At 35.5% G+C, this 27701-nt stretch overlaps 2 protein-coding genes across 3 annotated transcripts in view; one reads left to right on the top strand and one right to left on the bottom strand.

Annotated features, from left to right (window-relative positions):
• The window catches only part of dnc (phosphodiesterase dunce), a 474861-nt gene that overhangs the window by 67131 nt on the left and 380029 nt on the right, over positions 1-27701 (top strand). The window lies entirely within an intron of this gene.
• Positions 14035-19638, bottom strand: LOC135839857 (uncharacterized). Its single transcript, XM_065356087.1, has 2 exons — positions 19465-19638; positions 14035-17786 (listed from the first exon to the last, which is right to left on the bottom strand). Exon 2 carries the CDS (start codon positions 17729-17731, stop codon positions 15359-15361), a length of 2373 nt encoding a protein of 790 aa, XP_065212159.1. The 5' UTR covers positions 17732-17786; positions 19465-19638; the 3' UTR covers positions 14035-15358.

The raw sequence follows: 27701 nt of genomic DNA, 5'->3' as shown, positions 1-27701 counted from the left end.
ACGAGAAAAATACATTGAGCAAAGTTGTAGAGAATTAAATTTCCAAAAACCTATAAGAAGTTTATTTTTCTCCAAAATGCATAGTTTTTTCGTTATTCTCAAAAAACAGAAATTTTATGGTAATCATCATGAGGTTTTTGTTTTTTGAGAAAAACAGAAAAACTATGCATTTTGGAGAAAAATAAACCTCTTGTAGGTTTTTGGAAATTTAATTCTCTACAACTTTGCTTGGTATATTTTTCTCGTAGAACGCTTTGTTTCGCCTCCAGATCGATTTCAAAATTGAAATAATGAAAAAATTTTTAAAAAAATTTAAAAAATGAGTGAAATCATGACTGAGCCCCCTGTATCAATGTAAATAACCATTTTACGCAGTGATATTCACACAAAACAGGCAAGAAACGTTATTCAAGACTATGTTTAGCTCAGTTTAGCCGGAGAACCTGATTAGAACGCAACAGAACTGGACTGAAAACTTTAACCCCCCATAACTCAAAAACTTGTTTTCAGCTCGAAGGTCGATTTTGTCACGCCGCGTCACACATTGCAATTTCGAAAATGAATACGCGAATTTGAAAAAAAGCACAACGCAGTTTTGAAATAAACAACACTATGCAATTTCAAAAAAAATGCCCAACGCGATTCTGAAAAAAGCACAACGTGATGCCGAATACACTAAGCTATTCTGAATGCTCCAGAGCACAACGACATGTATCTCAAAAGCATAATGTGACTCCAAAAGCACTACAGTACTGAGAGAACCTCTTAGGACACAAATGAGTAGTGGGTTTTGATTCAGAAAGGGTAACCACCTGCTTTTGGTGTCTAGGTACTGAACTTGTGTAAATGAAACACCTGCAGGTGTTTTAAAAACATTTCTTAAAATTGAATGAGAGAAAATTTTATAACCCCTGTCGTGTTACATTTAGGTATAAGGGAGACAGATAAGCGAATGCAAAGGGTCATTTAAAATCAATAACCAAATTTGAAATGTTTGAAATTGAACAATGGGAAAGATAACACTGTAGATGAGAATATTTTACGCCCCCGCAAGGTTACATTTTAAAACTGATGTCGGCTTCGCTTTTGACAAAATCTTTTCCATTATTCAATTTTGAAAAATTAATTCCAAAATTAAACAATAGAAAATATTTTGTGAACCCGACTGTGTTACATTTTAAAACTGATGTCGGCTTCGCTTTATAGAAAATATTGTACACCCCCTGCGGTGTTACATACTGTCGGCTTTTGATATGGCCCTTTTCCCATTTCATTCTTTTTTTGGTGTAAATTTTCTTAATTAATTGCACTTACTCAAGAGAAGCTACTTGAGTAATTGCAATTACATATAATTACGGTGTTGAATGTCTCATGAATTCATGATAGACCACATCTACGTATGGAAATTTCAAAAAAATCGGCCCATCCATCTAAGAGAACATTTGTTCCAAAGAATTTTTCCACTTTCAGATCAAGCTAATAGTGTGCTATACACACTAAAAAAAAAAAAAATGAAAACTGTAGATTTGAAAGGTACTTACCTATTTCCGGCTGAAATAAGTGAAATGCCCCTGTCTTCAGATTTTTGAAATTTGGATGAAACATCGTTGGGTACCTCTTGAAAAAAAGGTCCCCTCGTCCGCAATGGCAAAAAACACCTTTTTTCGGGGAAACACCATACTTACTTCAACGAGTTTTGATTAAAAAATTTTGAATTCACCCAAAATATATGGAGGAGACAGGAGTTTAGCAACGTAAATTTTTTCAAATGACTCCAAAAACAGTAGAAAACCAAACAAATTGTGGAAACCCAAATTTTGGGGCAAAATAGGCATCCCCTCCCCCGATTTTGGGGCGTAAGAAGATTGACAATAGAAGGTATCGTTATCATATACATGGAACTCGCTGAACACGAATATGAAGTTAGATTTGCAGTTGGGCTCTCTTAAGAGTCACGATGAAAAATCCGAGGACGGCGGCGTTTCACCTATTTTCGCCGGGAATACCCTTTTAAAAAATTTACCCAACATGGCAAAATGAAAATCAGTGCCCAAAATTTGATCTGTCGATGTATTTTTCACTTTTTCTGACCATGAAAAGTATGTCATTCGCCATCTAACGAATGAATATATTTTAAGTAACTGAAAGAAAAAAAAAATATTGTCCGTGTTTGTGTCCGCGTACGACGATTAAAAAAGTTGAAGAATTGTTAGGTAGGTAAGGTAGTAGGTACCTCATCCAACAAGAAGTAAAGTTTAAGAACAGAACACGGTGCCTCTTAGGCGTCAAAAGTATTAATATCCAGTCGAACAGTGTATGGAAAACAACGTATTTTCTCACGAACGACGAACGCCCTTCGGGGTTAGAAGCGTGCGTTAAAAGGCGTCGATGCCGAGTTTTATTGTATTAAATTAGGTTACATTCTTTATAACGCCAAAGGAAAATATAAAATCACTTTAGGATTTTTAGCTAACGACTAAAAATCCAAATCCGTAATCTCGTTACGAGTAATATGTTGAGACGATATAGAAGCGGTGTCGTCAATGTCGAACCAGGCTGCGTACGATTGTTCATTTTTAATACACTTCAGTCCATTGGATAAATTCAAAAGTTTTCAAATTTTCATTTTTTATAATTGTTTCGGTGCAAACAACATTCTTGGAAAATATCTACCGAGGTACTTTATTTGTACCAAACAACGTACATAGTTATTTTGAACTTATGTACAGTATTTGTTTTGAAACTCGTCTGGAATGATTTAATTCGTCATTCTTGAAAGTAATTTTGATCAAAGAAACGTTCAAATTAGGTAGGTACTGGGAAATTAAAATTAGCAATAACTTCCCCGTTATTACAATTCACAAAGGCCATTGACACCAGCTAAACTCAGAGTTTATTTAATTATGAAACTATCGTGTAATGTTTTCCCCCTTCTCGTATGCCATATCGAAACTACAAAAATATACGCTAGAAAAGTAAGCGAATTTTTGTAGTCGAGGGATTACGTATCGAACAAAGGCTGGTTTTATTCAGCAATAATGGAAATTAAATTTTCCCAGCAGATTATTCCTTTGAAACGATTTTATAATGTGAAATAACACGAACATCCCAGAGTCGAACTTTTTGATGTGATTTAGATTCGAACAGACGGTTTGCTGTAAACTAATTTTATGGCAATAATCTTTAATACTTTAAACAACCGCGAAGGGTATCAGGGTACATAATTTTTTATTGTACGTACTCGTACGTTGGTAGGTAGGGAGGTAAGTCTTTTTTGGATAAGTACGCTCGATTGATTAATTCATAAGTATTTTTTGTGTCAGGAGGAGCTATCCAGAATTTTTCAGACGTCGCGTCGGTTTGCTTGACGCTGGCATTTAAAAACTCGAGGAAAAAACTGTTGAATTTTCAACGTGAAATTTTTGAAAACTTGTAAAAGAATTTGATAAATTTTCAATATTTTTATGCGAGACTTTGGAAAAACCATTGAAAAAATTATCTTTTTGACATTTTGAGTTTCGTTGAAGTAGATTTTTCATATTTTTATGTGATTCTAAACTTTAAAAAATAATTTTAATTAAAATTTCACCAGATGTTGGTTATTTAGTAGCGTGTCTACCGCTATACCTACGTATATTTAATTATTTTCCTCGTGTTTAGAACAGATTTCAACAATGTTTCTATTAACATTTTTCCTGAATTACTTTTTGAAAAGCTTTTATAAATACCTAATTACGTATAAAATATTTATACTCACATGATTCGAAGAGTTCTTTTCAGAGGGAATACCTACGCATCAATTTTTGGTTTTCTGCGCTGAATTTTTCGTGTGTAGATTGTTTGAACAAATTATGGAAAATGAATGTACTTACTTTCGGATCAGCGTGTCATTATTCTAAGAGGTTCGCGTGTGTGGTGTATCTCGTCAATTTCAGACTTCCTCGAAATTTCGGTAAATTTCTATCAAAATAATTCGTATACTCGTACACACATCGAAGAACCTGAAATTTCTGGTATTCACGTACCAACCATAAATTTCTCGACTAGTCGAGCGAAATAAAAAACAATACTCGTAAGCCCAGAACCTAATCTGCGAGGAATTAAAATTCCGACGTTTTTCGACAAATTCGGCAACAGTCGCCTTGTCGCACAAAACAGGAAATAAAAGAATCCGGGCTTTGTCGAGGACAAGTTTCCTTTTTTTTTTTTTTCGATAACAAGCGTCTAGACTTATTATTGTTGAACCCTCGTTTAAATGTTACGTTTTTCGTGTAATTCGAAATTTTTTCGCGTTTCTTTTTCTTCTAGTCTTTTTTTCTTTTTCACTTTTCGCGTTAACATGCCCTATACGCGTAGCGTACGACGTACTAGCACAGAAGGTTTTAACGGCCTTGTTACTTTTATCGTATATTTGTTAGCGGGTAAAAGCGTACGAGTATATATCTAATTTTATTTTTCGATGAAATTTGCCTACTGCGAGTAGGTATTCATTAAAATGTAAATAAATCCCCCATTATCGAAAAACTTATCGTCGAAATGGAATTTTAAAAAGGTAACAAGTAAGAAGTTGGATGTTTTTATTGAAAATTCTCCCATCGGCGAATAAAGTTACGTACCTGTGCGAAATTTCACGTTAAAAAAAGACTCGGCGCGGATGGCGGTTTCTGCGCCAGGAGTAAAACTTATCGTCGTCGTAGCGAAGAATTCGCTACCGTTTAAGCTACTTTTAATGATCGTGTGTATTGCTGGTGTCTCGTGGGGTTTTCCAGGTGCGTGATTATATTTGTACGAGACACGAGTAGGTAGTGGCAGTCGACTCGACTCGACTCGACTCCGAGTCGTGTTCGTCTCCGTTTATCGGAAGGTCGACTCGCTTAGATATTTTTTTCGCTTCTTCTTTTCTTTTCTTTTCTTAATTTTCTCTGTTGTAGTTTTCGAAACACGTGTAAATTTTTAATCCCGTTAGTGCGTCGCGAAAATCTTTATACAACGGTACAACTTATACAACATGCCCTGGGCGGCGTAGGTATCTTCCGAGAAATGTATTTTTTCTTATCTTTTTTTCTTCGTATAGCTAGAGCTACCTTTTTTTGTGCGAGTTTTCGCCCAACGTTGAGGTTGATATAGGAAGACCGTTAATCTCGTTGACACGTTTTCTTTCGCACCTCGAGCTGTACACGACCGACGCGACGCGACGCACGCGACACCGACGTACCTAATTCTAAAAATACTTAATCCATGCCACGCCACGCCACTTCACTTCGCATGTGAAAAGTTTTCATACCACCCCGTTGGAAATTTATCATCTTTAATAGACATTTCAAAGACGCACAATTGAATCTGAAAAGAAAAAAACATAATGCGATTGTTCGAGTGTGAAAAAATCATTTATTACGTCGTTTAACCCTTCGTCTCGCCGCCGCGCCGCTCGATAGAGGCATAGTACAACGGCTTCGTAATTCGTATGCTATTCTATCGCAGAAACAAAATGTTTTAATCAATTTTTTTCAGCGTCGACGTTTGTACTCGTACTGGTATCTACTAACGTGACGTCTGCGATTCGTTTATACGGGTTGTATATGTATTCGTCTCTCACGTGTCTGTAAACGTGCTAATTCGAACGATACTTACGAGTATTATTCGTTCTGTTGTTTCGAGAATGTGCTCGTGGGCTTCACGTGAGGTACCTATTTTGAACGTATCAACTCGATTCAAAGAAATCGTGTACTGTTTTCCGATTTTCATCGGGAAGTGATGAGCTGCTTCTGATAGAATACCTGTTTAAAAATATTATAAATAATTATATAGAATTACCTATAAGTAAACGATTCAAAAGTTTTTTTTTTTTTATCAGATGGATTTTGAAAAAAAACTTCACGTTTAAAAATGAAATACATACCTATGAAGTTTTATATTTGGTTCAATTTTTTTTTTCATCATAAGTAGGTACATATGTAATTATGGAGGGGGGACTGGAAAACTCGCCATTTTTTAAAAAATTTCTTTAATCATTGTTTTTCAACCCCGAAGGTGAAAAATTGTTGAAATTTGTATCTTTGACATTTTAAGCTAATAGTCCGGCATATGACAATAGGAGTAATTGCACCCCCCCCCCCCGATCTTCCGGGACAACTTTTTTCTTGAAGGAGACAGCCTAAGGAACATTTTACAGCAAACTTGCCCAAAAAAAAGTTGGCCTTACTTACAAAATGGCAGCCATTTTGATTGACAGGTCAGCCGAAATCGCAGATTTTGCATTTCAACATAGGACTTGCACGAAATGTTTCAAAGTTTACAAAGGTAGATCGAAAGATCATGCAAAAATTCATCACCTGTCAAAATTTCAATTAAGTACTAAAGTGCGTTTGTCGATTTTTGGTGAATTTTTGAAAATCGAATTTAGGCCAAAAATAAGAGAAAAAATCAAAATTTTACCAAATTGACCAAGAAAGCTGAAATTTACTCTACACTCCAATTTTAAAATCCTCTGAAGACGACTTCAGGTGAGTTCAAGTCATTTTAGAGCCTCCAGCGACGTTTTTGAAGATTACTGGAGCCTCCAGTATGTTTTTGAAATTTGAAATTTCCCCAAAATTTCATCAAACTGAGATGGAGAGTCGAAATTCATTCTGCAAACTAATTTCAATAAGCTACAAAGTTGACTGCTGGTGGATTTCAAGTCGTTTTGGAGCCTCCAGCGACTTTTTGAAAGCTTTATGGCGTTTTTTTGGAAAATTAAAATTTTCTAAAAGTAGCTGGAAGCTTCAAAACCATCTGAAACCACCATGTAGTCTGCGAAGTAAATTACAGCTTGCCAACTCCATTAGGTAAATTAATGTTGGGGAAATTTCAAGTTTCAAAAATCTACTGGAGGCTCCAGTAATCTTCAAAAAAGTCGCTGGAGACTCTAAAATGATTCGAACTCACTTGAAGTCGTCTTTAGAGGATGTTAAAATTGGAGTGTACAGTAAATTTCAGCTTTCCGTCTCCATTTGATGAATTTTTGTGAAAATTTGAAGTTTCAAAAATCTGCCGGAGGCTTCAGGAATTTTCAAAAAGTCGCTGGAGGCTCCAAAACGACTCGAAATTCACCTGCAGTACTTCGTAGCGTATTGAAATTAGTTTTTAGAATAAATTTCAGCTTTACAACTCGAATTTGATAGAATTTTGTGGGGATTTAGATTTTAAAAAATCTGCTGGAGGCTCCAGAACTGCTCAAAACGAGTTGAAACAGTTTCCAATCGATTTGGCATGTCAAAAATAGGGTATATCTCAAATTTCAGCTTTCTTGGTCAATTTGGTAAAATTTTGATTTTTTCCCTCATTTTTGGCCTAAATTCGATTTTCAAAAATTCACCAAAAATCGAAAAACGCACTTTAGCACTTGAAATTTTGACAGGTGATGACTTTTTGCATGACGTTTCGATCTACCGTTGTAAAATTTGAAAAATTTCGTGCAAGTCCTATGTTGAAACGCAAAATCTGCGATTTCGACTGACCTGTCAATCAAAATGGCCGCCATTTTGTAATTAAGGCCAACTTTTTTTGGGCAAGTTTGCTTTAAAATGTTCCTTAGGATGTCCCCTTTAAGAAAAAAGTTGTCCTGGAGGATCGGCGGAGGGGGGGATGCAATTACTCCTATTGTCATATGGCGGACTATAATAGCCGAACTATAAATATATGTATTATATGTACTACATATATACCACAGTCAGAATAATTCGAGTTATAACTTATAAGTAATCGAGTTATTTCTTTTTTTTGTTTCAGGTGAGTCTCAAATTGTGCTCCCATAATAGATAAAAATAATCGAAGAATAACGAGTACGTAAGTTATTTTAGTACCTTATTTAATTCTTATTCGTGTAAATAAGAATGAATCGTGAAAAAAAATGTTGGAAGATTTTTGAAATTCTGAATTGAAAAAGACTCAAACAAATTTTGGCTGCGGAGGTGTTCCTGAAGGGAACAGGTATATTATGGGTCGTCAAATAAGGGATATTTTTTTCGCTCGAAATCCCACTCAACCTGCTTTGGTAAAAATGGTCCAGTTCCAAAAGATGACATTTAAGATCCTACATCGACCGCCGGCCTTGCCATCAAAGTCCGAGACCACTTTTAGGATTTTACTGAGTGGTTGAAAATGTGCAAATCGTTTATTCAAACGTGAATTAGAATTTTGAAACATTTTTCTTCGAAAATATTTTACGTCAATTATGCCGAAATATTGAAAGTCATCATTCCTGAAACTGGGGGGGATATTTTGGAGCGCAGTTGTGCCAATTGTTTGGGCATTGCTGTCGATTTGAAAAAATTGAGAAAAATAGCCGAAAATTTATCAAATTTTTTCGGTTTTTTGGAAATTTGCATTTTTTTTACCAAAAAAATTGGAACCTCTGGGTTCTAAAATATTTTCCTAGTTTCAGAAATGATATCTTTTGATGTTTTGGCTTAATTATTGTGAAATATTTGCGGAGAAAAAATTTTCAAGACACGAATTCCTCAAAAAAAAATAAAAATAAAAAATAAACCATTTTCAAATTTTTGGACCTTTTTCGATTCCCCTTTGTTCGGTTCAAAAATGTTGGCACTGGATAGGAAATATTCCCTCGCGAGTATTTGAATTTCAGAAATACGAAAACGTTGAAAAATTACATCAAAATTTGAAATTTTTCGTTATTGTTTCGAACAAACATTTTTTAATCGGGTGGTTTGGGTTTGGTTTTCGATACATTTTCTTCCGAGTTCTCTTTGTCAACATCTCCAGCTTTCACTGCTTCTAGAGATACCTGTTTGAAGCGCGCCCGAGTCCTCGCTTTTGGAGTTTCCTTCACTCAACCATTTTTGTTGTTGATCTATTCTAATCAATACAATATGTAGTTCTCGGATCCCATTTTTGACCACGGCCATATTGAAGCTAACCAGTTCGTCAAAACTGCGACGATTTGATCCAGCCATGTCGGGAGGGGGGAGGATGAGGTAAGAAAATTAAGGAGAGTTGGGAAAATGAGCCGAGATGGGGTGGGGAAAATTTTGATATTGAAAACTATCCTGGTTGTGCAGCTTCGAAAAAATCTTAAGAATAATCCCTGAAACTTATCCTCCGCAGGTATGACCCCGCGAGTTCGAAAAAGCTTTCTCGAACCGAAATATGTAAATACAATACTCGTTCATTGGAATTATAACCCTCGACGATTTTATAATGAGCGCAAGATTGACACGTATTATTATGTACATCGACAGTTGGTAATATTACATCCCAGATTGGGGATGCTTTTTGTGACAACATTATCCTAGCAAATAAGCAACGTGGACGTATTGCAGGACCGCACACAACGACCGCGACCCGGTGTTATTTTTCGATAGATGATAGTCCAATATACGAGTAAAATGCTCTAATCGAGAGTGCAATAGACATTCTCACCATCCTCACCCCATCGTTGTTGGTCTGGTCTGATAGAGTCTACAATATTTATTCATTCCGCTTTCAATATTTAATCTACGTTTCACTTCGGTAATGATGTGATTTCAAAGCTGGCCGAGCTACTCGTACAATACACGGACACGCGATATCTAATACTCGTAAAAATGAATAACAACGACAGACTACGACTACGAACCAACCAATTTCTCGGTTAGACGCGGCAAAAGTGCCCACCGTAAACCACTCGAAGAACACCTCATTAACAAAGAAACCTTTCGGAGAAGAAGATACCTATTACAACCTGATAGCGTACAATCAAACGAAGCGAAGCTTGTATTGTGAATCAGGGTAAAACAGTTCAAAAGTATAACAGAATACGAGTAGATTATACCTACCTACAGCCTGCCTATGTGTATGTATAGCGATGGCAAAGGAGAGAAAGCGAGCGACTCAGCAGTATACCTATAGCTAGACCTACCGTATCGCGGTACCGAGATGAGGAGATGACGTTAACGGTGGAGAGGAATTTGTGAAAGAGAGACGGAGAGAGTAGGTGGAAAAGCCGTAGCTGTAGCGGCGGCGGCGGCGCGGCGGCGGCGGAACCATTTGACGCGTATAAAAGACGCAAGGCACGTCCAAAGTACCTATCATTTTACTATGGTTTTTGCGCAATGAAATCGCTGCTCTGCTATTTCAGCGTTCAGCGAGAAGAATAACAAAGTAAACTGTTTTCTGAGAAAATTTCACGTTCGACGGATAGTTGGAAATTGTTTTACCCTTAATGAAAACCATTAAGGAAGTGTATAGTCTCAAGATGCCGAATAGTTTTGGCTAAATTCTCGGCGGTCATTTTGCTTTTGCTGGTTGCATATCAATCGATAGTACCTACCTCTACCTACGTATTAAAGGTACGCTGAAATATGAAATACCACTTAACTTATGTCGGTAATATAGGCTCGACTCACTAACCACAATTCAGCAAGACAAAGACACAACTACATACCGACGAGCAGAGGTTTATTTTCATCGTTTTTATCGTATTCGTAATATGTACCTACTACCATACCGAAGTATCTAATCTACTTCGTAGTCGTACCTCTACCTACCTACTACCTAGATCTGGTACCTATAGTTAGCTAGCTAACTAAACTACCGTACCATTTAGTACATACATACTCGTACAAATACTAATACGCGGGTATATCGGCTATCTACGACAGTGGTTCGAATAATGAGCATTAACGCGCCAGCTTACAGGTATGTAGGTATGTAGTAGCTACTATCGCGTCCAGCTTACCAAGTTAATCCTTAATTATTAGGTTAATTGTCATTTGATACGTAATAATACGAGGTATTGATACGTATATTTTCACATAGGTAAATTAGCATGCCAATTCAGATCGGATTATTCCACATATCTAGTATCTACCTATAGGTATAGTGTACCATATCGTTTCTAGTTCACTAACACAAGTACATACGTACTCGTACATAGGTTACTCATTACCTACGTGTAGCTACTACACAATACACATTTATACCTACTGAACAACTATAGTTATCTACACATAATTCCATCCACGAGTACGAGGGATTCGTCTAAATTATTCTTTATAGACTAATTTACCGCCCTATACTTGTACATAAGCATAAGCATAAGCATAATGTTGAACACTCGATGCTTCTTTTTTTTTCACCAACAACCAACACCGAACACGGATCGAAAGCCTTTCGAAAAGCAACCCATATCGTTTTAATTTAGTATTCGTGCTATAAAAATACGCGTCCGCGATTTCATTTTTTCCACCCCCTTTGCCACTTCTCCTCCTACTCCTTTCACCTCTTGCTTTTATTCTCGAAAGTGTACATTCCGGAACGTAAAATAATCGATAATTTAATGTGTTGCATGTTGCCAACAAAAAGTTCATTCAAGTAGCTCTTCATGTTTATGAGTTTTTCAGCTATACGGCGCGGTGTCGCTGAAAAATCATTTTTCGACGCGAGTTGGCGTTTATAGTTTTGTAACTTTTTGCCTTACTCGTATTTTATAGTCGCGATTAAAAAAAGCGTGTTTTTTTTTTTTTTTTTTTAGAAAATAGCGCTGCTTAGGTTTGAGAAAAATGTTTGCAAAAATTTGAAATGGACGTAAGTATTCAAAAAGGAAAAATCAAGCGTATACCTTATTAGTATCATTAGTGATGAGGGAAGAGAACAACAATGCGAAATTGCTCGTTAGCTTGTAGAGGAGAGCCTGCATTCGAGCCGCCAGTACCACATTTTCTTCAAAATGGGGGTTCTGATTGACAAAATTGAATACCTAGTTATTTTGTAGTCGGCAATCTCAGATTGGTAAAAATTCACATGTGACATCCTATTTTTGTAACTTCCAATAATGATATATCTACGCTATTTTTTCTCAAAATTAAAATTCACGCCATTTTTTTCGTTCTTACTTATACGAAGATTTTTTTCAACCTCAAACCGTCAATTTAAAGCTTGATTCTTCCTTTTTCGATATACTGTATAAAATTTTCCCCTTCCTCATCCTACATTTTTTCAGAAATTTTCTCACAAAACCTCCGAAAATGCGAACTTCATTTTTGAACAGTAAATGAAAACTTCGATATATGAACAGAAAATAAATGAAAACTTCATTTTTGAACAGGAAATGAAGATTTCACTTCTGTACCTACATAAAATGCGATGAAAACTGCATTTTTGAACAGAATTTATAACAACTTCATTTTATGAATAGTTGAAACTTCATGTCGTTTTTGAGCAAAGTATCCAAACTTTTTTTTCGAGAGTTGATTTTCTTTATTTTTAAAGAAAATTTCTCATTTGAGAAACCATTTTTTTTAAAAGAAAAATTCCGTTTTTTGTAAGCGAAATCATCAGTTTTTTGTGAGGAGGGGGCTTCTCTGTTGGGGAAACCTTGTTGAAAATTCTGTTTTGTAAGTAATAACTCATTTTTGACTTCAATTTTTGAAAACAAAACATACCTACTTGTTTTATAGGAGGGAAGGAGGGAATGTAAAAAATTTTCAGGTGTATGGTACGACCAAAAAAATACCCCCTGGTCCTGAAATTTCGTATGTGAACCTCCAGAAACATTAGAAAATGATATAAAATCATCAAAAACTTTTTTTTTTGGCCTATAGACACAGCATTCCCTCCTCCCTCAATATTAGGACAGAGGGTTGTTATCGTATGAATCGAACTCCCTGAACACGAGTATGAAGTTAGATTCGCATTTGAACTCTTTTGAGAGCCCCATTTGTGAATAAGGTTGTCCTGAAATTGAGTTTTTTGCGAAAAATCCTCCATTAAAGCGCCATGTACATATTACGTCATTCCCCGTGCCCCTCTCTTATAGTAACACCTATCACAATATATGGTATTAAATATTTGGTTGTCTCAACAACGTGTTTTTGGAGTGGAGTACGAAGTATTTTTTTAGAAGCTGTGGAATGCAGTGATGCCAATTTTTTCACCATTATTAACAACTTCAAGAAACGAAAAAAAAAAATTGGAAAGTTTTTTGCTATTTTTGGCAATAATGACTAAAAAAGTGGCACCATTGATGCATTTCAAAGTTTTTCCCTAGTTTTCGAAGTACAGGTGAAGATCGTGACTATTGTTAAGCTTTCTGTAATCATATCCGTACACACTGCACGAATAATAGTGATTTACTGATTTATATTGATATAGACTCGTAAGTGCAACGCAACAGGTCGTAACCTCCACCTTTTTTTTTTTTCAAGATCTGCATAAAAAAAGAACAATTGCACGTTAATGTTCGAGTCTCTTTCATTTTTTTTTTTCAATGAAAACTGTATTTATTGTTTTCTCGTTTAGAACACGCAAATTTCAATAGAAAAACGAAAATGTTCACTTCGCAACACTCTCGTGTTTTTTTTTTTCGAATGCGACGAGCCTTTTAATAATTTAATCTCGTAAAATTATCGTGTTGCGAATATAACGTTGGTTCGAGCGGTGCTTAAAATAAAGAACGAATTGATGCTGCAAAAAATCAACGATAGCGCGAATTTTGAAGGATAAAATTATCTACTTTCCAACATCGGTAATTTTTCATTTTGACGAGCTCTTCGTTGCGTTGTAACTTAATTGAAAAATTTTCTGACGCTAAACCCATAACCATAATACGAGTATCTCGAGTTCATCTGAATATTTGGTAATTTGATTATGACATAATACGACGACGTTTTCTTTTCTTTTCTTTTCTTTCTTTTTTGCTAACGTAGTAAAAATATCTCACGAGGCGCGAACTACGAGGCGATGTGCGTCGCGAAAATAGGCTACAAAGATGTTACGCGGTGACAGACGAAAGAAAATTTTTTCATCAAGTTGTAAAATAATTAAATTAAGTATAAAAAGGAAAGACGAAATTCGTGTATTTTAACAGTATTTTTCGTTTTAAATTTGGAACCACGCTGTTGTAGCTGTTAACTTGAGAAAAATACAGAAAAAGTACATTATTGGCTGCATGATCAATCATTAAAAATTCTTATGGATTGGCGTTGTTCCATCAATACTTGTAATTTTCGAGTTGCATATTTTTATGTTCTCGAGTCTTGTATGAGAAACGAAGAAGGAAGCTTTTGCTCGATGTAGATACATTGTACATAATACGCGTACAAGATGTACATTTATGCAGATGATTTTTTTTTTTTTTTGAAAAATGGCGCAGCATTTAAAAGAGTACCTAAGTAGTTTTTTTTTGCGAATAATCATTCCTGCTCAGAGTTTCGAAGCTTAATTTCAACCAGAGATGTATTTTTTAAGCTCAATATTTTCTGAAAAATTACCAAAAATGGAAAAGCATCTGAAAATGGTCTCAAAAGCTCTGAAAAATTGAAGACATGACTAGCGAACACCATAATATACGTACAAATATGCACATAGTACATACGTGTACAAAAAAAGGAATGCCCAACTGTAATTTTCAGTCACTGCCAGATTGTTGAAAAATGAAAATATTTCTATTTTTCGCGTCCTACAAAAATTTTTGTTTTACAAATCGATTCGCAAAAAATATCTACTTACTTTATTACTTACTCATTTTGAATATAGCAAAGTGAAACTTACATTTTTTTTTTTTGGTTGAGAAATTAGCGTGAAAATTCCCATTTTGAAAATCCCACAATCAATCAATGCGCTAGGAAGGTCCAAAACTGTTTTAAAGTTTCCATTCTGATGCATTTTCATCATGCGTATAGGCACATAACGGAGTCAAATCTGAAGTTTTTGAATGGGCGGGTTATGCGCCAGGAGGATCCAAAATCGCCCAAAATTCCCATTTGGTAATCTGCTAACATGATACGATCTTACTTGACCTCCAAATTAGATCGAGTGATTTCAGTAGATCATCAGATAAGAATCTGAACACAATTTAAGATCCTCCTGGCGCAGAACCCGCCCACTCTAATTTTTCCGATTCGACTTCTTCATGTGCCTATGGCTGAAATACATAAGTTGAGGACCAATTGCGATGAAGTAATACGCCCTATGTGTATCAGAAAGAAGGGTGTTAATTTTTCTGATGTAATTTTCCCCCTACTCGTGTTCGCTCATTATACTTTTTATGCGAGATGGTTCTATCGAGATCGTTCTTTGGCTCGTTTCAACGGATCTTTCACTTCTGAGTTATTCACTCTATCGAAGTTGGTTTTTTGGAGCGTCTCTGCTTTAGCCATGAAACTAAATCAAATGATTCAAAACTTCTTCGGAGCAGAGACCTTACACCCATTTTGATTGGCTGCCTCGAGTTTCAAAAAAAAAATTTGTAATTAGAAAAGGGCTTAAAAAATCTGAAATCCTAAAAAAATGAAAAAAAATCCCCCAACATTTTAGCCCTCTATCTTGACATTTTAAAAACCGAATTTATTTGAGAATTGAACAATAGACCTCTGGGTTAAAGGGTTAATTTTAAATTAGAATTCATTCCCTGGCAGATTGACGTTGGGTTTAGTTTCTGTGGATCATATGCACTACTGCATATTCGGTTCGGCGTTTCTTTTACTATTTTATCGTACTGGTGGGCCGCCCACTCCACGCGAAGGTCTGGTTTCGTTTTTTTATCTTTGCTGTGCTCTTCAAAATAAGTATCAGCTTCTCCTATTCGTTTTTCTACTTCGGTTGGTGTCATGCTGATGCACATCAGCTCTACAGTGGCATTCCAGTGCACCCGAATTCCCAAAAATTGGACATGGGGTACATCGATATTCTTATTCCGAAAGACAGTCATATAACTAAGGCTCTGCTGAAAGGCCTTGGGCAAACTCCACTTTTTCTCTTCGCTGGGTGTCATTTTTTGCTTGACATATTTTAGTTCAACTAGCAACATGGTCGATTTATATTTATCTGTGAAGACTAAATCGATTATTTGTCTGCTAGTTACTTCGTCTACAAAATTAACCTGTTCTGCCATTCGATACTTTTCTGATGGACTACAGTCTTCTAATGTTCTTTTAGTTTCCATTGCACTGATGAAATATGACAAAAGAAAGGATTCGACAATTTTTTCATTACCAGCAAACCGACGATTCAACATTTCGGATAATAAGTTTGCCTTTATTTCGCACTCCCCGAAACGTTTGTCACCCAACACACGAATCAAATATTGGGATAAGGATTTGGCTAATGGACCTAACGTGCTACAATCATCTTGTTTTTGTTTTATGAAATTCGATAATGTATTTCTCTCATCTGAAAGGGGAACCAATTTCGATGATTTGAGAAAATGCTTTTTATATTGATAGTAAACTTCGAAGTTTGGTATTGTAATGAAAACCTTCATATTCTGGTAGTCTTCCGGTGCAATTTGGTGGGGATGAACCGACACGTATCCCATGGCCATCAAAAGTGAAAATACAATATCTGAGTGTTCTGCTGAGTCGTATTTTAACATGTTGAACGTAATATTATAAATAATTTCGAAATCGCTCAATGTAAGTGATGTCATTTTATCATATGAAATTGATAGGATTGTGGTCTTGGTCCGCCAACTTTTAAATAACTCGCCGACATCTTTTTTGAAATCATCGTGTGTAAATAGTTTATTAACAATTTCAGTCTTACCGGATATTGTCCAATAATCAGTCACTACTTGCGAGTTGATAAACCCAATCGCAGATAAAGGAGCGAACATAGGCACAGCAAGATGACTCAATGTCCTATATCCATCATATTTATCAACTGCATTCTCCATTTTTGTTTGATTAATACCCCTTTTGGAATATAGTATTCGAAATTCTTCTTCAAAAGTTCCGTAATAAGGGAAGAAATCCTTGACGCCAAACCCGTGCCTCAAATCGACGTTATTCAAACCAGAGAGTCCGGATGTCTCTCTGATGGGCAGGATACCAGTGATAAAACCTTTTTCAAAATGTGTGTTAGTTTTGAATGTAGCCTGCATGAATTCTTTCAAGAGCTTTACAAAATCATCAGTAGTCTTCTTTGATGGTAATGAGTGTGCTAAAGCTTCATGAAAATATGTGTTGGAAGCGAAAGCATCGTATTCGTCCATTAAAATTATCACTTTTTTCCCATACACTTCATGCAGTGCTGAACTCAAAATTTCGATGCTTCGCACTACTTCGCCTTCGGATAGATCACTCCTTGAAACGTAATATTTATCTATTTTCTGCAACCATAACTGAGCACCTGCCCGCTCGGAGATTGTGGCAGTAAGGTTAGTGGATTTGATCTTCAAATAATGGTGTAAATAGTGGTGACTGCGATAAACTTTTTCTATCATAGAACGAAAACGGCTCAAGCCACCATCAATTGTGAGCATCGTACCATCTATCATTATAACAGGATGCCTTGCCAAATGATCGTTATTAACGGTTTCACGCTGAGAAATCAACGGTGGACTGTCAGTTTCAGAATCCTTGGTATCGGTAGTTATTATACCTTTGGTGAAATAAAGGTAATTAGCAGATTTGTCTCTGTTTTCCACATTTCCAAAATCATCAATGGGTAGCTGATGGTAAAATTGCAACATGGTTAGTAATATCGTCTTTCCCCACCGCCTCGGCGAAGTATTTATAAAAGTTGTGTATTGGTACTCTTTCCAGATCTGATCAATGAAGAGCGATTTATCGATCCACATTATAGAATTTTCAATCATAGCTTGAAAATTAACTGCGACTTGTGTCGAGGCTAAATAAGGATCTGATACATTAACTCCCTTTTTAGTCAATATTTTCGTCTGTTCCCAGTCGGCGAATGCAAACGCCAAGTTGAAATATACAAAACTCAATAGAATTTCCATCTTCTTCATGTGCGCTGGTGATAGGGCTGCAGTAGACGAGAATGTCTGCGAACAATATTCGTACCTACAAATATGAAAAATTTTTGCATAGGTAAATCGAGACCCAAACAAATAAGCTCCTTTACATCATTTTACCTTCATAGATATATTCGACTGTTTTTTGTATTAATTTTCAATAAACAGGTAGGGAGGGGGAAAATGTGTATTTTTGAGAAAATTATTCTTAATACGCATGATGCGATTTTCCAATAGTATTGCGTCTAACTAATAAACTTTGTAAAATATCATCACTTTTTTATTGCCCAATTTCTTCAACAATTTTTTCTATGGTACCCCCTCCCCCATTGTCATTTTTTCGCCCTTCCCCCAAAAAATTACAATTTTTTTTTCAAATTATCTACTACAGTTGCACATGTTCAGCAGTTTGATGACCGCAAGATCTCTGAAATTTTTTTCTATGTATTTTCCAAAAAAAAATATTGAAATAATTATATTTTACTTATATAAAAAAATGAAAAAAAAAAAAATTGAAAAATGATGAAAATATTTTCCAAAAAATATACATATATAGTACCTATTCTATAAAAAAATAAAAAAAATTTTAAAATACCTAGGTACCTAGGTACCTATTTTTTTAAAAAAATTGAAAAATTAAAAAGTTTAATTTTTTCAAAAAATAAAACATTAAAAAATTATATTTTCTTCAAAATGATAAAATTTGAAATTGAATTTGAATTATTGTTTCAAAAAAAAAAATTTACACAAAGAGAAAAGTCAAGTTCAACGACTGTATCCGAATGGGCGCTAATATGTGCTCGAAAGTGATTCCACATTTTTTAGGCAGGCTTGTGATTTAGCTACAAGTAAAATTTTGAGTTAAAATTTATCCGACCATTTTGGGAAAAAATCGTACACCATCTTGTGGTGAAAATTATTTTTGCTTATTTGAAGTAGGTACTTTATAATAATAGTTGTTAATCAATGTAGGTACCTATAATATCAATAGAAACTAGACAGTCAGTAGATTATGTATGACCACTTGTTTGCTAAATTTTATGGTATCCAATATGGCGTGAGAAAGGGGGGGTGGCGGCTATTAGAAATTGAATAGAATATTTTTTCTAATAGCGGCCACACCGATGTACATTGATTAAAAACAATCGTTATAAATTACTTCGAATAAGCAAATTACATTTTTCACTAACCTGGCGTTATTACATGAGATGATGCATGATTTTTTCCCGATATGGTGGGATAAGTTTCAAATTACAAATGTACTTGTAAATTTCTTCAAATATGAGTAATAAAAGCTCGTTTTTTTCATCATAATTCACGAAATATGTTCGTAAATATGATTTTACTCGTTCAAACTAACCTCATAAAAGTTCGTTTTACATCGTATATTGAATAAAAAATGTTTTCCAACATAAAAAGGTCAGATTTCAGGTTTTTTAGGGAGCAGAAATTGGGGTGGCGGAAATTGGAAAAATGAAATTTTGGAGTGGTGGCTTTTGGCGAAAAACAGGGGTTCTCTAAAATTAATTTTTGAAATAAGTATAAAAAAAAAGTGAAAATGACTATTGTAGCATGTAAGTAGGATAACTCAGGGAACGCTTTATTCGAGTTATCTCAAAATTTGTGGAACGTTTTTGCTTGGAATCAATCAAAATAGTAGCTAAAATAGGTTTAAGTACGTATCTACGGTAATACAGTATCTAATCCACCTATTATATAAAACTTACTTCAAAGTTCAAATACCTAGTATGGAATGCAACATTTTTAAAAAAAAACAAGACGTCATTTAGAAAAAATTGAAGATTTTATCACACTTTTGTCTGCAGTAACTACGAGAAGGTCGTACTGTCGATCTAATGAACTGACGAGAACTTGATCAATCTCTGATTGAAATGGCTCGATATTCTTCCGATAATATATAAAGTAAAATTATCGCGATAAGATGTTTCTATCTGATACTAAACTAATACTATAGTAGGTATGTATGTATGTATATTATGTTTCTTTAAACGCTCCATTGCTAATTCTGATTTTATCATGCAGCAAAATTTAATGAAACTTTTTCCAATTTACTATTTGCGCAACTACATATATACATTTACAAAGACTTCCATATGTATACCTACTACCTAAATGTACATACATATTTACTCTTCTTGAAAACGGAGTCTGAGATCAACTCTTGCGAGTCGAGTTTTAAAAAATTCTCTGCCCATAATATTATTTTTTAGGTTCATAGACGTATATAAATTTCATTTCATCAAGTTCGATAATAATCACAACTCATTGTAAATTGAAATTATATCCAACTTAAAAGCATCCTAAAAAAATTCTCGATCAATATTTAGGTAGGAATTTTTTAAGCCGCATTTTTAATAAAAATGAGTGCTATTGCGGTAAGTCGAAGTTTGGAAAAAGTGGTCGAAATTTTTTTTTTCATATTTCTCGACTCCCAGACCTCAAGTTCGACGTTTTCCGCCATATAGATATAGGTTTAGATTTCCTTCCATGTGGCCCATGCTATAGTATGTGTAACTCTTACATAACATCTGGCCCAGGACCAGATTGTCAAACGTTGAGGCTACATACAAAGTTGCCCACCCCGTTTCATCAACTTCCGCTAGGTGGCGCAAGGTTTAAAAATCGAGTCGTGGAGATGAGTGATGAGTGCGTCGAGTCTACAATTAGTAGCCTGTAAAATGGGAAACATTGCTTGAGGTACGTGTAATAATACCAAAATTGTGTGTACAGGACAAAAAATTTCACTTGTGATTTCTCCGTATTTTATTGCTTCATGGCAGAATTATTATTATCAGAATGCGTTCGAATAGCCGTTTGATAAATAAAATCAAGTATTTCAACTTTACTATGTACTTCCTAATTAAATTATCTATTTTGATAATCGAGACATCATTATTAGATTATTACTTATTGGAAATTAAAATCTAGTGAAATTCTCAGTATAGGTAGTAATGTACCATACATACCTACCTACTTAATTGATTTTGCAATGATATCATTCATCAATGTTAATCAAAAGAAAATCCAACTTCATCACGAATGGTAACTGGTAAGTATAAGAGATTAAAAAATTGAAATATTGATATCAATCAGCAATTTGCGATGAAAATAATTTAATTATAAATTATTCTTATTAGAAAAATCAGTGGTCAGTTGTCAGCCCCCCCCCCAAAAAAAACATTTAGGGGTGTTCGGTGGAGGAAATTTCAGAATCGCTGCAATATACAAATTTTTCGTTTCATCGCGAATACGAGTCCGTTGACACATATTTTATTCGATTGTCGACTTTTTTATGTCATGGAGGGGTAAGGTGGCCCTTTTTTGCATTAAAAAAAATAATTATTTTTCGAATTTGATCGCTCTCAATAGCATCCTGAAAATTTCAGCTCAATTGGATAATATTAACCGGTCCCTCTAGTTCCCCGTTTTCTTAGAAATTCACATGGAATAGCGCGGTCAAAATGTTTTGCCAACGCCAACGCCATCGTCAACGCCAATGCCAACCCTGCCAACCCCAATGCCTGTAATCGCCAACGCCATCGCCATTTTTCGTTTCTTGTACGAATTGTAACGTTATCCGATTCATTCTACTTCTACAACTACAACTTTAAACTTAGGACTTACATTACAACAAGTACGTCTTAATTTCATTTCAGCAGTGATGATGATGGAAAAGGGAAAACTAGGGGTCTGGTCTAGGTCTAGGTCTAGGTCTAGGTCTAGAGGTCTAGGTCTAGGTCTCCGTCTAGGTATGAAATGTTTCTGGAAATTTATATTTTGGAAACATACAGGCGAAGCCGAGGTGAGGGACACAACGCCCCCCAACACTAAAAACAGCTACCTTAACAAAAACGTGATAAATAAATTATAAAGGGACGTTCCCCTGCTAAATAATGGGACGTAAAAATAGCAATCAAAAAAATAAAAATCGAAAAAGTGGCACTTTCGAGTGGTTTTTAGGCATGGTGAGCGGTTGCATGTAGGGTATGGAAATATGCTGCGTAAACTGTTCAGAAAGTTGCTAGAAATTTATATTTCTTCAATGAGCTAGCTTCAAGGCTGATGAACCCGAAAAACCCGGATTATCCCTCTCAAATTGCTTCAAGAAAACGCTGATTTTTTGATATGACTCACAATTTCTGATTTCCTTTCAATTATTACATTAATTTTTTTTTTTTTAGTAGAATAAATAGATTTTATTGAGTACATAAATATATTATGGACATGAAAGATACCTACAATTTTACACATTCACTCTTTTTATCTACATTCTTTCTTTAAAATTTGAGCTCAGATGCGTCAATTTTAACAAATTTTGTTGAAATGGTTTTAGCTCAGATGTTCGTGCTCCTATAAAGCTCGTGCGCGCGCGCGTGTGTGTTGGTGATCTTTCGCCCATTTCATTCGAACACAACCTCGAAAACGTCGCTCTACGATCTAACTGACAGGATGGCAAACATGTGTTTGTCTTTTTTAATGCAGATGTCGTCCAATTAGCGACAAATTACTTATTGAATAAATAATTTTCGAAATCGGTTTCTGGCAGCACGTAATACGTACAAACGAGATGTCATCGTCATCGTCATCGTCAGCGCGTGAATTAGCGACTAATTTGAGTTTTGTTTACGGACTAGATTAGTAGAAGTGTCTTTCTTTCAGCTTTACGTCGTCGTCGCCGTCGCCGTCGTTGGCGTGCTGAGGGAGAATTCTGTAACCGCGAGCGCGACCGACTTAAATAGACCTCAGAATGGTTTTCAACATTCGTATACTTGTACTACTACTACTACTCGTATAACCGCACAGTGAATGATGAGAGAGCACTGGCCATGTTGAAAAAGTCTCGGCCTTTGTGTTTCCCCGCACAGAATGGTACAGGCCACAAAGGAATTCTTACCGCGATAAGCCCGATACAAGTTATAGGTTCCACATAATATGTAGTGTAGTGTAAGCGTGAATATATATTTTTTTTCTTCTTCAGCAGCTTTACATTAGAATTAGGATAGGTACAACGAACGGATACGAATACTTTTTTTTTGTTGGTTAAGTGGATCGATTTTTTTCCTGTTCTCTCCCACTCTGCCTTCTCCTCACGAAAAGTAACCAGATGATAGACTACGTTTACCTTTGGGTTCTATCAGTATTATCATTTGGGAATTCAATATACCTTCTTTTTTTTTTGCCATCTTTGAAATTGATAAGTCGTTCTAGCAGCTTTGTAAATATTCGCGTAACTCCGGTAGCGTGTAGAAGTTTTTATGAATAGGAAAAAAAGTCGTATAAACGGAAACGTGTAGCCTCGGGGTATTATACTTTTAATGTTTAAGGACCTGACAAACTTTTAAACTCGATAACCTCTCGAACGTAAGAGAATGTAAGCGAAATATTCATATATGCGGTTATTTGAGAACATAACAAGTATATCGAGTTCAAAGATCAAATTATACATTAAAAGTTTCCATATATTGACAAAGTTGAACGTGGCTAAGATTATAGGCTTCGTTGTCGTATACTCGCGTACTTTTAGACAATACTTCGCTATGGGGTTCGCAACTAGCACAGCGTACAAGTAGATGCGGCTGCGGCTCGGCTGCTCTCTTCGCAGTCGTGGTACAAAAAGACGAGAACGAATTTTAAAGTAATTGTGGTATCTACGAGTATCGTTACTACTCGCGAGTTTTGAATGCATGAAAAAGCACGTTAAAAATACCGTAAGTTTTCCTTCCGCCGAAATTCATTTTCTTACTGGAATTTTTGGGTGTTTTTTTTTCAGATTGTGTTTTACGTATCTTGTACATAGCTTTCTGTTGTGTTTTTTTTTTGTAGCAGCTCGAGTCAAATAAATTGTTGTTGTTGTTGTTGTTTTTTTAAAGACAATTCGTGAATTTGGAAATTAAGAGACAGAGTTTGTGTGAAAAAATGGTGAAAAATGTCAAAAAAATTGAAAATTAAATGAGCATTTTTAAAAAACTGGGTTCTTGACTTTCACCTGACTTTTCGAAAATAAAAAATTTGATTGCTGTAGTGTGTGATGTTTAGATTGCAATCGATAATTCGCTTGTTCGAAAGAAAGGATATTCACGAGTAAAATAGGTGAATGTGTTTTTCGGGAGGGGAAAATCATACTGTACCCGGCAAGGTTTCATCAAAATTTCAAAAATCCGAACAAAGGGGTATTTCACCTATTTTACCCGGGAATACCCGTTCTCACTACTTAAGAACGTTTGAAATTTGCAACGAAAGCTTTTAGCGACTGAACTTGCGTAGTATTTGGTAATCGAATTGATAGTTTGAATTTTCCTGTATAATCTCTCTCGGTACACAATATTGGAAAATGCACTTCGTTCCAAAAACTCGCTCCATGGCTTTCAACTACTGCACAAACTTTTCGATAAGTTTCTTTTCGAAACGACCCGAAGAAAAAAAAACACGTCGAGCATACCTACTGGTAAATAATTTTGTATATTTTTCGACCACTTTTCACCTAGCAATTATTTAAAATTGAAAAGAAAAAAAAAAGGAAATTACTTATCAAAAGAGCCTCAAAATGAAAACAAAGCGTCGGCTGAAAATTTATAATGCCCCGTTTAGGAAAAAAAAGAGATAGAGAGAGAGAGAGAGAGAGAGAGAAAATAGCGCAACACACACCGAGCACCCGAAAAGTTTTTTATTACGAAAAACATTCGTTTCAAAGCGTTCTGTTAAGCCGCAGAAAAAAAAATTAAATAAAAAGTTTTGGTAAGGAATTTGGTTTTTAAACTTTTTTCACCCAGAAACAATGTTTATAGCAATTTGCGAAATTTTTAACTTCTAGGTTTTCGCCTGGAAGGCTTCGAGGGGCCGGAATTCACGATTTGCGAATTACAAGCGTAATAAAACTAAACTTTGATGTTTGAATTAAATTTGTTCCGCTTACTTCTCTTTCTCGTGCTCTCTGTCTCGTGCAATAATAGCGGAAAATTTACCAGCTGAGAGAAAAGGCTAATGCTGGCATAAACAGCGGAAGGGAGTAAAAGGAAGCAGCTTTTTTCATACATGTCTCGATTGTATGCGCTAGCGCTATGCGTATAGTAATTACGAGAAAAATGAGCGAGTAGGTACCTCTACCTACTATACCTTCGCTCGATGCACAACAACTCGAATGAATCGCATTACCATAGTTATAATTAGTGATTTCATATTACATATCGTAATGATAACAGATGGGCGAATCATTTGCGAATAGATGAATTAAACGATGCCGAATGAGAAGTAAAATATAATATCTACTTAATAATAATCGATGAAATTCAATTTTCACAATAATTTCAACTGCTGATGTTGAAAAAACTTGGTTGTAAGATTGACACTATTTGAAATGTATTTTTCAACTGCTAAAAAAATTGCAAAACCTTATTTTTTGTGGCGGGAGAAAGGGCGATGCGGGTGAAAAGTAGAAACTCCCATCTCCCAACAGGCTCTCCTAAGGTGCCTTCGCAATTACTGCATTTCCATCCTAATGCATTTTAGTCATCGATCGTCTGAAACGCATTACACAGTCAAATCGCAAGTTTTGATCGTGGCGGGTTCTGCGCCAGGAGAACTCGATCAAGATAGATACGATGTCAGACCATCATCGAACTACCATTTTGGATTATCCTGGTTCAAAATCCTCCTGTTGCTAGAGAGAAGGGAAAAGGGTTGAAAAACAGAAACTTCCACTTTGAATTTTCTGCATAAGTAATATCCATCCCGATACGTTTTAGTCATTATCCTAAAGACACGATAGAGTCAAATTCCAAGTTAGGGAACAGGAGCCACCCTAATCACGATACATGTAAACATTTTTGAAAATTGATAGGAAGAAGGCCTCAAAATACACATCCCTAGTCGATTGATAAAATGGTGTCAAGCAATTGTGAAGCATCCAGCAGATTTTCAGAATCTTTAGTTTTCGAAAACCAAAAAAACACTGTATTAGTAAGTTGAGTGAAAATCGAATTAAGCACCTATAAAATTCGGTTTTATCATATTTGTGCCCCTTCCGATCGATTCGGGTACATATTTTTGAAATATTTTTGTGCCAGTTCAAAACCGAAATTTTCTCCAGTATTCTTGTGAAAGAATTTTGAAAATTCATCGTTTGTGAATCTTCCCTTATTCGTAGTTCATTCAACTTTTATTTCATTTTATATTTGAAACCAAGGAAGGGGTTAGAAAAAGTGAGCTCAAATACGAAATCCACGCCATCGAAAATATGACCTAAATCGTTCACGAACGATGAATTTTTCATTTTTTTTTTTTTTTTCAATAATTACTGGGTAAAATTTAGGATTTGATCCGTCACATACAAATTTTGGAAATATGTGCCTAATAAATCGACCGAAAGGATCCAATTTCACGCCGTTTATGTGACAGTCAATTTTGGCATTTTGATTTTTTCCACTGAGAAGTGAGCTTAATTTAAATTTTCAAAATTTTTGCTGGTGGTACATTTTGTGGTCCTGTTTATGATTTCCTTTGGTCCGCTGTTCAAAATTTTATTTTTTGAGGGGGGGGGGAGTGAGCAGAGTGACACCAGTGTTTCCAAGATCAGAAAACGCAAAAATATGAGATTCTCTCGTTCAAATTACGTAGGTATCTACGAATTTTGATTCACAATCGGTTAATTCACTTTTTAAATTTTTCTTCATGCACCTCACGTTCTAAAAAAATTTAGACCAATTTCAAAATTATCTCTCAATCAATGTGGGAAACTGAAATTTTGTTTTCGAGGAGTTATTAAAATATTCTATTTTTTGTGTTTCGTGGTTCGAGTCATGTCCATACCTAAATCATTTGTTGACGTAGGTATACAACGAAAAGTAGTATAGTGTTTCATTTTCCATGAGAACTTCGTGAAAGAACTGTGCTTTTCGGCGCCAACGTTTCGAAAAAATTCAGAATTTTACTTCTATCAAATGTATCTATTAATATTTTAACAGTTGATAAACCTAATACATAAGTAGAGATATCTAATTCTAGCGTCGAGTCGTTGTTTCGCTTTGCATTTTAGAGATTGCTTCGATAAATCTATAAATCATGGCTTACGTTACAAATGCGTGGTATTCGGACTCTCCTCTTCCGCCAGTTCTCTAATTCTCTCTGTGACAATGGGGTTTATTTTTTGTCGAGGAAAATGCCGACGACGATGCGAATGCGATCATTTGAAAACATCAAACGTTCGACTTGGAGTACAAGTACAACGAGAAAAAAAATGACAGAACCGCGATAAACGTTTTTAGCCCCAAGAGTATACGCAATGCACACATATAGTAGGTACACTGTAATGTAGGTACCAATACCAAATACCAATGTACTCGTACGAGTACGCGTTTGTAACTAGGCGAGTGTTAGTGTGTGACGTTCGTAATGTGTAAGCGTATGTATGAGAAAAATAGACATTTTTGATGGCGCGGAGGCGTATATTGAAGCTTATACGAAGACGAGGTCGTTTATTCTCAAGATTCGGAAATATCGTGCTTCGTATGGCTGATGTGCCGATGAGATGATAACGTTTTGCGATCCGTAACATATAATTTGATACATAACTTCGTCTGGAATTGTATACGATTCACGTGAAATTGCCGTATTTATTTTAATTTAACGACATTCGTCTCGTTTTTCCAAAGCTGCACGTATATAAAAACTACTGCAACGTTTTGTCTCGTCGTTTTCTTCGATATTCGCGAATTTCTTTTGAAAAGCTTTTCGTCGTAGAAGAGATTTTCAAATATTTCCAAAATACACGCCGCGTCGCGTCGTTGTTTGTGAAACCGATCGGGCAATCGACAAAGGTCGCAAGAAGTTGACAACTAAAAACACCCAAGTGTTCGAGCGCGGTGAACTGCCTTAGTAATTTTTATTATGCAAATATAGCGTAATTTAATTACCAACTTTGAACTGGAATTTCATCAACTTTTACGAC

This window comes from Planococcus citri, chromosome 3 (genome assembly GCF_950023065.1).
Source record: "Planococcus citri chromosome 3, ihPlaCitr1.1, whole genome shotgun sequence".
NCBI classification, from domain to species: domain Eukaryota; kingdom Metazoa; phylum Arthropoda; class Insecta; order Hemiptera; family Pseudococcidae; genus Planococcus; species Planococcus citri.
Note: the sequence above shows the minus strand (reverse complement) of the source record. Positions and strands in the feature narration are given on the sequence as shown.

Coding starts and splice junctions, on each gene's coding strand:
- LOC135839857 (XM_065356087.1), bottom strand. CDS start 17,731: ATGAAGAAGATGGAAATTCTATTGAGTTTTGTATATTTCAACTTGGCG.